General features: G+C 46.2%; 1 protein-coding gene across 11 annotated transcripts in view; it reads right to left on the minus strand.

Moving 5' to 3' along the window:
* Positions 1 to 12,276, minus strand: part of LOC106653886 (homeobox protein homothorax) — a 318,679-nt gene that overhangs the window by 128,987 nt on the left and 177,416 nt on the right. For 2 of the 11 annotated variants that reach the window (XM_014373523.2, XM_014373520.2), the window contains one exon: positions 3,827 to 3,937. The exons of the other annotated variants lie outside the window; for them this stretch is intronic. In XM_014373523.2, the coding sequence (XP_014229009.1) occupies positions 3,827 to 3,937 (111 nt within the window). The remainder of the gene's footprint in view (positions 1 to 3,826; positions 3,938 to 12,276) is intronic. 11 annotated transcript variants of the gene reach the window in all.

Consider the following 12,276-nt stretch of genomic DNA (forward strand, 5'->3'; position numbering starts at 1 on the left):
TGGTCTCTTTACTATAAAGCAAGCACAATCGAAGAGCGAAGTCTATACGTAGAATCGATATGCAGGTAGTGCGAGAGAGAGACGCTATAACCTCGCATCCAAAACCACGACCATATCTTTCCGGGCTTGGCTTGGTCGCTGAGGCTGTTGCTGCAGGTACACAACTCGCAAACTTGCGGTTACGCAGTCCGAAGAATCGGCAGCAGAGAACATCTCTCCGTTCATGGCATTATATATAAAGAGAGGAGATAGAGAGAGAGAGAGAGACATCGACGGCAGCGTCGATGGTAGTGGTGGTGGTGGTAGTGGCGGCATTACCGAGCAATGCTTATAAATCTATCGAGAGACTAGAGGGTACCGGGGGTGGTTTTCTGCTCATGCTAACTTTCGTTTACTCCAAAAGTTTTGCGCATTGGAGAACTGATCGATCGATCTCTCGCGGATATTCCGATGTCGATGGACGATGCCAGTAGGCAAACTTTGTTATATAACCGAGTTTCACTTCTAAACTCTATATACGGCGCGCGATACAGTATATGGCTGCGGAATAGATATAGATTATAGCCAAGTTGCGGAGCTAAGTAAAATGAGATATATCCGCAGTGATCAGAGTCAAAGGCATCTCTGACCGTGAAGCGCATAGTAGCTCATCTATTTACTCGCGCGCGACTCGAACTATATGGTAAAAACAACGTATTGAAAAAAAAAATGAAGGCAGATTGGGTCGAAAAACGAGCTTGCGGTGTAAGTTTAAAAGAGAACAACGAGAGAGAGAGAGAGAGAGAGAGAGAGAGAGACATAGGCGGCTTGAAAAGCTCCAAACACGCGCTGGAGCACACAGCAGCACGTAACTAGCACAGGGCAGAGAATGAAAAAGAGAGCGAGGGAACAATAGCTAGCTGCTGCGCGCCTGACCAAAAATCCGATAAATCTAAACTGGCTCTGGACCTCAAGCTCCCCTCAGGGAGAAATTTTAAACTAACGTGGACAACGGCCTGTATACTATATACACAAACATAAGCTGGCCTGCACACGCCGAACTCTTTTGCCAATCCCCTTCGATGCGCGCAACCCTTACATTAACGACAGACCTCGAACATACAGATACATAGACGCGCGGGCTTACGCACGAGGGAGAATGTGTAGGTGTGCGCTGTAGTGTGCCGCGAACTGCTGGAATAGTTTGGTTTGACTGACTAGACAATGAATGTAACGGAAGTAGCTGTTAGGCGACAAGTTACGTTGGTAAACTTCACCTCAGATTGGCAAACATAACGTGTTTGATCGTCCTGTTTGTTAAAAACGAAAATCTCTCATGATTTAAGAAGGCTTCGAAGCTAGCCCAAAAATCAAAATTTCAATCTAGTTTGATAAAACTTCTTCGGATTATTAAAGCCCTAAAGAAAAATTGAAGGTCGTCATAAAGTCATTCGGGTAAATAAACAATCGATAAGTAACAAGAGCTATTTAAAGACGCATCTCAATAATGGAGCAAAAAGAGGGACTAACCCATACGGAGAGACGCTCGTTACACAAGCGACGAGTAAACAACGTCGAGCCATGCATAGCAGGCAAAACACGTCGTTCGCATACGTCGATAAGAAATTGCGCAATTGGCGATCACGTTGGCCCCGCGCTAAGTATCAGCTCGGGCAAGAAAAAACGTCGAGCCAATCAGTCATCGGCGTACTCATCGCGTCGAGCGATTCGGCCCTGCCGCGACGCAAAGAAATTTCGTGCGGGCAGAAAAAGCCGTGTAAGGCAGGCAACAGCGTGCGGATTGCCGTTCGGCATCTTTTTTTTCTCTTCTTTTATGTAATGCGCGATCTCGCGAGCAGCAAAAGAGTAGCACTTATCGATCAGGGCTGGGAGCCGCGACAGCTCAAGGTCAGCCTCTTGGTAGCGAGAGACTCGGCCGGTCGGAGCACTGCAGCAGCAGCAACGTTCGCAAGCAGTGGAAGTATATATAGCTATGTACATGACGTCGAGCACGTCATCCTCGACGCAGCCCATCTCTCCTCAAGAGCAAAGTGCAATGCTCCACCTCTTGCTTATCCCCTCCACTCGAGTTGCGTGTGCAAGCGTAATTCCTCGCGGGCGCGAGCAAAGCGTAAACATATATCTATATATGGAGACTCTTCTCTTTCTTTATCTCCCTGTATCTACGTGAAATCGCATAATGTACACCTATGAGACGAACGACTGAGAGAGCGAGAGAAGAAAAGTGCAGGTTTCATGCACCGACACACGGAAGGAAGAGACTTTTGGTCCAGCCAAGAGGAGATAGAATACCTATACGTATATGTATGCGTGCTATGAGCGATAGAGATAGAGAGAAGAGAGAGAAGAGAGAGAGAGAGGAGAGGAGAGCGAGAGTGAGCAAGAGTGAGAGAGGACGCCAGGCAGGTTGGTGGTGCGAGAAAGCCAAGAGAGTGGCTGCCATGGTTACCGGCGCATTCCCGCCTTGCCTCGTTGCCATGGATACCTCGAGCCGCGTTTGCTGCTGCCGCTGCTGCTGCCTCTGCCTCTGCCTGCACCGCCACCGCCGCCGCCGCTACGCTAACCTTTCGCAGTCTGCTGAGTGCTGCGTCTTTCCCTCGCGTATTACACACCGGTGCGCGGCTCTACTCGCACAGGCATCTCTCCTCGCACACATCCACACCTATTCGCATATCTATATAGCTATGAGTACGTGTAAGCGTGAGCATCGATGTGGAGAGGGAGAGACAGACAGACAGATGCAGAGGAGCGGAGAGCCAAGGATGCGCTGATGGACGGAGAGATGGGTGCTATTTCCAAGCTTCGTGCACTTTCGATGAATTTCCCGTTCACGCTATTTCCACCCTAGCCTACTTAATTTTTTCCCCCTATACACTCTCTCGAGGTAATTTTTAATTTTAACTAGGATACACGAAAACACGATCTTACGGATATTCCGTTCGATCGGCGTGATTAATCAACTTTTCCAGAGCCCCGATAATGCGAAACGTTAACGAGAACGACTCTACCTGAATACACAAATTTTATTTATTTCGTCGCCGATGACGTTGCAGCAAAAGTTGCACATACATACACAAACGTACAAACGTACACGAGTCGCTAATGATCGTAACGCGCGCGATGCACAATGGCAAAGTTCGCACGCCCTCGCGTATACTGCGACTCGTGCGTGTTTGTACTACATATACAATGAAATCTGACGTAGCCGATACATATTGGAAAAACAAACAAATGGCGATGAATGGTGTGTATGCGCGCGCGAGAGAGCCCATGTCCAAAATACAAATGCACATCTATTTAATATCAAGAAATATTGACCGCCGATGCTTCAATATTTATGTATCTACTCGACTCGTATTATCAAATGTGCGTTTGCGCAACTGCACAAATGTACAATATCAACGAGTGTGTGTGTCTACGTGCGTGTTTGCGCCGTAAAACAAGCCGGCCGAGGCGATGCGTTACGACCAATGACAAACGTATTATATATATAAAACGTAATATATATACGCGCGCGCGCGTAAGAGTAATGATCGAAACTCGCTGCCATGGGGCTCGCTCGCTCGCTCGTTATCTAACTGTCGGCACACTGTGCATGCGGCTGCTACTGCTGATTTTTATTCGCGCCGAGCAATCCCTGATAACGCGCGCGCGCACTTTTTAATTACTTTGGGACTGGACTTTTTCTTTCTCTCTGCTCTCTCTGTTTTTTTTTTTCGTTCGTCCGCCATTAATACTTTGGGAAAGAAACAAGACTAAGAGTGAAAAGCTCGCTCGTTTTCCTCGTTGCTAGCTTGCTGCGGGAGTAGAAGTAATGTGAGCTTACCGGGACTGCCGAGGAAGACGGAGGAGTAGAGAACGCCACGTCTCGCAGCGTCGCTCGCTGCTCTCGCTTCTGGCGGCGAATTCCAGTCCCTGGGTACTTGACGCCATTTGCCTTTAACACAAACCATGAACGTATATGAGGCCCATGTCCTCGACAATGATATTTTCTAAAAATGATTTATGCATTCGTGATGATATATAAAGCTTCACTACACTACACTACACTACGAAAGCAAAAAATTGAATTATCAAGTACCTGCAAAGGTACTCGATTTTGTGATAGTTTCTTGTCGTTACTCAGTTTCATACCGTATGTGGTATGAAGTACTCCCAACCAAGTTCAAGATATCGTGCGAACAAGCTGACGCACGTTCGACGTGTACATTATTATTATGTTATCCGCATCGATACAAGCGACAATAAAAAGTTTATACGTATAAATAAGCTCACTTACACGCACATTCGGTCTAAATAACATAAGTTGTAATGGGCAGGAGTCGGCTCATAAAGGTGTGCACCAACTCGCATAGAGCCACTGGTCCCGGTAAATCAAATTGCCATACCAAGTATTATAACCATAAAACATATAGTGCTGTATGTGCGTCGTATATAATGGAGCAGAAAGTACAAGAAAACGGACTGCTCTTAAAAACCTATAACGGAAGTTATGACACGCGTTACGCGCGCGTCAATGTTTTTCCGGCCTCCTCTCCTCGAGCTCCGACTCTCTCTCTCTCTTGCACGCGTGCGGAGCAAAACTTTTCTCCTGCTATGTAGCCTATATAAGAGACTACACCCCTTGCAGCCGAGTCACGCTTCTCCATGATCATGATACGGACTTTATGCATCGCGAGGGTATAGTGAAAGAAAATTTTTATTTCTCGTAACTCGGCTCGAGCTATACATTATATATCGAGCCCTAATCGAAAATTATCCAGCGAGGCAAGGTCCCGACACAAATTTTTCCTAGGAGCCGTACAGCTCGGCGAAGCCATCTTTTCTCAGACTGCAAAACGATTGGTTATTTATCGACGAGCGCGTACACGTAGTTTAAATTACATAGTTCGCTGAAAAATAATATAGAACAACGAGGCGTGTGCGTATAAGCGTAAAGCGCGAGCGAGTGACCCGCGTGAGCAAGCCGCTGCAATTACTCGCGGCCGAGATGCAGCGAGAAAATCACGAGGCTCCGAGAGCTGCGTATACGATGCAGAAGAATGTACAACGAGCGCGAGCCCCTCGTCAAATTATACGTTTCCTCGCGATGTGAAGCGACCTCAGCAGCTCGCGCACACAGACACAACACTGCGCGTCGAGACTCCGAAGAAGAGTGCGTACTAAACGATGATTTAAAATATAAAAAAGTAATCGCGCAAAAGTAGTACGCGCGCGAATGCCCGTGTATGCAGGAGCTGCACTTGCACACACACTCGCCAAGAAAAAAAGCCGAGCTCGGCGCGAAGCTAATAAGTTCTTAATTGTCAGCGGAGCGCGATTTTATCGTTTCATTCGCTTATTAGAAGTTTTTTGTATCGCAAAGCAGCTCGTCGTGTACAAAGCATCATGGTGCAGCTCGCGCAGTGCTGTTGGCGCTATATGTGTGTGTGTTTGTGTGTGTGTGTGTGTGTGTGTGTGTTTGCGAGCTCGAGCCTCTCGCACACCGGGAACGAGTTCAAGTACGGGTTTATAACGTTTATAATACGAGAGCTCGAGTGAGCTGCGAGTGAGGGAATAAATCGTGCAATTACATTAATTGGATAAGTGCGACGAGCGCTCGAGCGCCGAGAAATGCGCCACTATCTGACTCGATCAGCCATCACAATGTACAAGATGATGGCAACGTCGGAGTCAGTCTCTCTCTCTCTCTCTCTCTTTCTCTCTTTGGCTGGCAATGATGCGCACGATTATTTTCGAATAATCCCACAGACGATCAACATTTTTGCAATTTTACGCCATATAACAGCTGTTGAATCGAGCTCGGCGTTGAGAAATTTGCCAAAAAAAAAGAGACAGAATAAAAAGGAAGAAATGCACGCTACGGCGCGGCAGACATTATTTATTCGTTCATATTTGCAGTAGCTGTCTCTATCTATTCCCGATAATGGGAAAATACAAAATATAACGCGCCCCAGACTGGGCCAGGCCGGGGCGCGAGAAAGAGAGAAAAAAGAAAAACGAGGGAAAAAAATAATATCTCACAATATCGTGAACAAAACACACTGCGCTCTGCTGTCTGGTACAATCCAAACATAGAATTCCTCGCGCGCACTCGTTCGGGCGTTATATATACAACAGCGAGAGCGTATATATACCTATGGATATGATTCAGTGAAGCGCAAGCGAACACCGACGCGACAGGACACATTCCCGAAAAAGCAATTCGCGTCTCGAACTAGTGTGAGTCGGTGTGTGGGTGTGTGCAGACGCGCTGTATGCGATATGCCTCGTCTCTGTGTGCCACTCCGGCTGACTGCAGGGTGGCGCGCGCGCGCGCGCTCGTACGCGTGTATGTATTTGTAGAGTTCTGCTACAGCAATTTTCCAGATGTGAAAATAGAGGAGAGGTATCTACTTTATTTTCCGAGGAGATTCCACGGCCTGAATGGAAACACAGCAGCAGCAGCATCACGACAGCACGGTGCAGAGAGGAGGACGAGGTCGGGCGCGTCGTTCCACTGCCATTGAGGGTAAGCCGCGTAGTAATTTCACACGGGATGCTATTAAAAGGGAAGGAAGAGATCGCAGGCAGTATAGCAGTATAGCAGGAGAGGCGCATCGCGCGCCAGCCTTGTAGTCTTATCTCGAGGCAAGCCCCCTTTTCTTCTCGCTGCATACGAAAATTATATTCTTGAAAATTGCTTCCCTTCGACGAATTTACATTTATTCAATTTTCCAGCTCATATTATTGACTTGCCTTCTTTTACAGTTCACGAATAATATTATTGCGATAAAGTAATCGACAGCTCGACATAAAACGCGAACGCGGTGACGCGCAAATGTTCAAAAACAAAGAAAATCGATTGGCATTCGGCACGTACAGTCGGTCGAAAACGTTTATCAGAAAACGATTAGGGACACACCCCTCTCTCTCTCTCTCTCTTTCTCTTTATTCCTGTCCGAACAACGATGACCCGCTGATGTCAATTTGGCATCGAGTCCGAGTGTGCGAATATTCAAAAGTTTGTTATATTCAGTGATTCGGAAACACAGCAAAATCAAGGCCCGTAATTATACTAATAATGGCACTGTATCGTTTTTACGTGTCGTAAAGTGACGATTGCTTTAATACGAGGGTTTCGAGCGAGTCCCCCGCCAATGACTGGTCAATATTCGACGTCGAAGTTGCTTTGCCTTATTTATCGTCTCGAATTTTATTAAATAATCACAGTGATTTGTCGGCAAAGCGTGACCACGATACGGTTTGCAACGGTTGTCGGAAGAATAGAGGCAAAAAAGGATACACCCATCGCAAGCCTTTGAATCGTGTGATATTGTAGAAAAAGCTGATCTATCGTAATAGCTTGGCAAACATTAGCTATTTATGAAAGTTAAATCGATTCCATCGAGTCAGTAAATAGCTCATTAACGAATGGAAATGCATAAATCGGCATATAATTGTTGGCCGATCGATCATTGCAAGTATTAGCGTAGAGCGCGTTGGCGCGCGCGCGTATAATATGTAAGACTTTCCATTAACCCGAACGTAATGAAGATTTATCCATACTCATGTATCATCCTACCGAGAAAAATCAATTCTCTCTCTCTTTCTGCGTTGCGTATATAAGACTGCCTCGCGCGCCAAGAAGCGAGAAAGGGAGAGATGCACTCGCAGGCGCTCTGCGGGCAAACGATTCAATTCCGCATAGTCAATTTGTACACGCGCACACATGCATAAATGAAGATCTCGTAGGAGGTTCTTTCTCGACCAGTCGCGCCTCTCGCGAGCGAACGAACAATACATCAGGATCATCGCTTCGCGATGCGTTATAGTCGTCGTCGTCGTCGTCGACGTCGTCTTTCGATTCAGCCTGATACCGCTGAACCGATGCTCGAAGGAGGATGAGGAGGAGGGAGAACAAGAGGTTCCCCGTGAAAGGAGACACGAAACGACGAGTCAAAGCTGCAGCGTGTACGTATGCGCGAGCACGTGTGTATATAGCCTAGCGTGCGCGAAACGTTTTTCGCGAGTAGGAGGAGCGAGGAGAGACGGCAGCGCGGCAGGAGAGAGAGAGAGAGAGATTTATAGCTGTTCGGAGACAGGGTGTAATCATACGCATCACCCTATCAACCCTGCGTTAACTCTGATTTACCGTGGGAATTTTTAAAGTCGCTCTCGATCTTCTCTCGTCGATGCTCGTCTCACTTTCTCACTTCGTATACGTGTACTTGATTCATGTTGTTGACAAGAGCATGTTGATGCTTTTGTACATCGGATGTTTATACACCTGATGAATCTCGCAACTGGCTTTAATATTTCAAATGGAGATTTGCAGTTCCGCGGCTGCCATCAATTCGTACGGAGTCATAATTCTTACGATGTATCAAAAGCTCGTAATGAAGATTTTGGCAAGTCAAATTGAGTCCATCATATATACCCCGCACGTACGACAAAAATGAGCTATAATAATAACTAGACTCGACTGATCCTACGTCTCAGTTGAAAATCTAAATAAATACTCTGTTCGGATTCTCGGTAAGACGCGCATATAGTCGAGCGCTAGCTTCGCTTTGCAACAAACTCGTCACGAAAGTTGGTGCTCAACTACGACGACTACGACGAAGACGAGCTCGCGTTACGCTCAATCCTCTCGAGCATAACGTCGTCGTCGTCGTCGTCGTCTTCGTCATCGTGTGTCGCTACGCAGTTTATGCAGCAGGGCTGCAAGTTACTTATACCGGCTCGCGCGTACGTACACACAAAAGTTGACCAACTACGACGTTGCGATCGCCGGTGCGTGGCAAGCAGAAGCAGCGGCAACAGCAGTACATACCCAACTCGTCGTTGTTTATTTTTGTTCCAGTCTTCTCTCTCGCTCACTCTTTCTCTCGTATGCTCCATGACAGTTACAAATTGAAACGTGATTCCATGACATACCAAAGCGAAACCGATGCCAAACTTTAGTAGTTACATGCAATTGCTCGCGAAAATCTTATGTCATATTTTTGTTATCATTACTTTTTTTTTTAATGACGTAATTTCTTGACTTTTCGTGTGATTTTATTGAAGTACAGCATAACTCGATGTGCTTCGTTGTGACTTTATTGATTTAAACGTGGGAGGAACAGATGCAGCTTACGCAAGGCGGAAACGTTATTTACTTTGCGTTTGACCTCGTATCAGGACTCGATATGAATAAATCAGTAGGCAAGCGCGAGCTTTGCAAGCCCATCCCCCTTGGCGTGTATAAGGTGACGTATGCGAAGTCGCGCAGGAGCTCGAGAAAGGAGGAAAAGAGCTGCGCCGTTATTTTCCAGTTAGGCTTCCGAGGCCGCGCGTGTAGGAAAGCTGCGCGCACTGCTGCTGCTGCTACTACTGCGAGGGCACATACTTCAAGCGGCGCTGCTGCTCATCTTGCTTTTCACGTGTACAGCAAAGTCCCCGGGGAAGCTTTTGTCCTCCGAATGTAAGCGACTTCCTGACAGGTCGAGTTTGCACCTGCTCCCTCCGCGAGCTAGCGAGCAAGCGCGCGCATCCCTGAGCTTCTCCCAATCCTTATGTGTGTATACACGCCATGGCTCTGTGGATATAGCGTTACTGCCTCGACGACGCCGCCGCCGCCAGAATCTCCCTCTATCTCTCCCACAGCAGCAGCAACAGCAGTGCTCCTCCCGCCTCTTCGCCTAGTCGTTCATGTAATTTATTCCTCTACTCTTCAGTCAAAATAATCCCTCGCTCGTAGGCAACAGCTTCCGCTATAACAGGCAAAGTACACGCGCTATTTTCTCGCAAGCTTAGCTCAATTTTCAGCGTTGCGTGCGCGCCGCGTACCACCGAGTCTCTCGACTCTCGCAAGCTGCGGCGGCGGCTCCTTTGATTGATGATCTGACAAATAATTTTCTGCAAGCGGCCATGGAAAAAAAATACGCGGGCACGCGGGCGCGCGTGCGAGAAATGATTTTCGCAGCGATTTAAAAACGAAATGAAAACGCAGGGAGAGCAGAGCCAGTAGCTGCGCGTACATGATAGGTATATAGCCGGGCTCGTTTTCTCGAATCCTAATAGCCAAACACGAAACGCTTAGCTACTGTCGTACGCGCGCGCTACTACTACCTGTCCAGCGAACGAACGACTTACTGAGCAGAGCCAGACGGACGCGCGGTAATTAATTACGAGCAGCGGGGATGCTACGGCTCTTCGTGGCAGAGTCGCTTGTATACTCCGCGCTCGAGAGCTACTGGGCTTTCGTGCACAATGCGACGCTGTCCCCGTTGAGCGAGCTTGTACAATGTAAAACTACCAGCCAGCCGCGAAAACATGCATTAGCATACGCACGCATACATGCGCGACTCGTGCGCGCGATATAGCCTCTTCGCTCTTGGACTAAGAAAATCGACTGGCTTTTTTTTACTCGTGCCATTGAGCTGCGCTTCTGTGGTTATCATGATTCGACTTTTTCGCCAGCTGTTATGTTATTGTTCGTCTGCGCTATTGCTGCTCCGGGCCCGAGGAATGTGACTGCTTCTCTTTGTCGACCGGACGACAGTAGATTTATCGCGCAAATTAGTCACTTTCGAAGTATTGTCAAGGTAGCTTGTAACGCGGGGTTAAAAGAACCTGTGAATATACCTGCTGCATCGCTAAAAATTCAGTCGCTCGGAGCTTCTTCGTTTGGTCTTTCACAGCGGGAATGGTGCTTAGAAACGATGCAAGCCAACTGCATGGGGAAACTTGTGTGATAGATGGCGACTTTTTACCCTAGCACTTGCCTACGAAAACATTTTTTTAGCTCTTTTACTTTATAGGTGCAAGCGTACAACCAGGTCAAATATTTCGCTATTATTCCAAAGAGGGCATCATCGTGAAAAATGAAAATGTAAGGTAATCGCGAGTGAATATTTATCGAATTACATGTACTTATATAATTTAGGCAACTATTACATTACAACACTAAAGCACATCTGATATTTCATTGTAAAGAAATGCAATTTAAAAAAGCAATAAAAGCAAACAAAAGGTTGCGTGATTTTCTTCAAAAAATTTGATAATAATTCAATCTCATAAAGTGGGAATTCTTTTTGTTTGCAAATGCATAAAGTTTTATACGAGTTAGTTTTAGATTCGAGAGATCTGAAAGTGAAAAAGCGAAACAACGAGCTCAAGTTGGTATTGATCACGCGAGACTTCATGCTGGGCGCTATTTGTGCAGAGCTCCTGCTCGTATATATAGATCCCATCAAAAAATACGAACTTAATTTTTCACACCACGAAATTCAAGTGCTCCAACACAGCAGCATCGGTGCCGCTAACAAATAGAAAATTACGAAACAGACACCGATACGTACAAAGTATTGTGCACCTCAAACACATGCATTCGCGCGCTTTAATTAGCCAATGTTTTTGCCCAACGAAACTAGGTTTGCGCGTGTCTCTGTTGTGTTGCTCCATGCCACGGCTATATGGATGAAAAATATACGTGATTTCTCCATCAGTTTTTCCCCTCTCGCTTCGCTTTGGCTTTTTGCCCATGACCTTTGACCTCGTGCAGCCGAGTCAAAACTATCCTGTTTATAGCTATTGCTTAAAATCCTTCTACTCTCTAATAACTCGGAGATTTGGTCGAGTACCGATTGCAGTCTTTTCTCGACTATACACAGCTCCTCAGTTTTAACGAATGTTTCGATTGCTTTTTCTTTTCTTTTGTGTTTCTGTTGTGTAGTGAAGCTCCGAGCGCATTTATGATATCAGCGGATTCGAGCTGTATACGAGAGGTCCCGAACATACCAAAAGAGATTTAAAAGTTTGGTCGAGGCTTTGCTGAACGAGAGAGAGAGAAGAAGAGCAAAAGAGAACTAAATGATGATGAACTATATATGGTCTACGGACGAGCTGCAGACTGACCCTAAGGCGCTCTGAATTATATTCTTTTAAAATGCTCAAAAAAGAAGACTTTACGGACTATGGTTTATGGCTATTAAAAATGTTAAACTCAAAGGCACATTCCTTGCATGCCAAACTCGAGACAATTACAAAAGGTTTCGTGAAGTCAGGCTCGGCAGATTATGTATTTATACTTTGTCCGGGAGAGCTCTTTATTTAACATGTACTTTACGCGAACAATTTCACACACCTCCGCTAAAAATATTCCAACTCTATTCATAAATCAATAGCCAGGCAGCTAATAAGTATTAAGTTGTGTTTGGTTGGAAATTTAGAATTCAAAACAAGGGAAATTAAATATTTCACGCAGGCGAGTTCAAAAGCTCGAGAGGGAAAAACCATAATCGATCGCGT

The sequence above is a fragment of the Trichogramma pretiosum genome, unplaced genomic scaffold (assembly GCF_000599845.2).
Source record: "Trichogramma pretiosum strain Unisexual culture from Peru unplaced genomic scaffold, Tpre_2.0 scaffold11, whole genome shotgun sequence".
Taxonomy (NCBI): domain Eukaryota; kingdom Metazoa; phylum Arthropoda; class Insecta; order Hymenoptera; family Trichogrammatidae; genus Trichogramma; species Trichogramma pretiosum.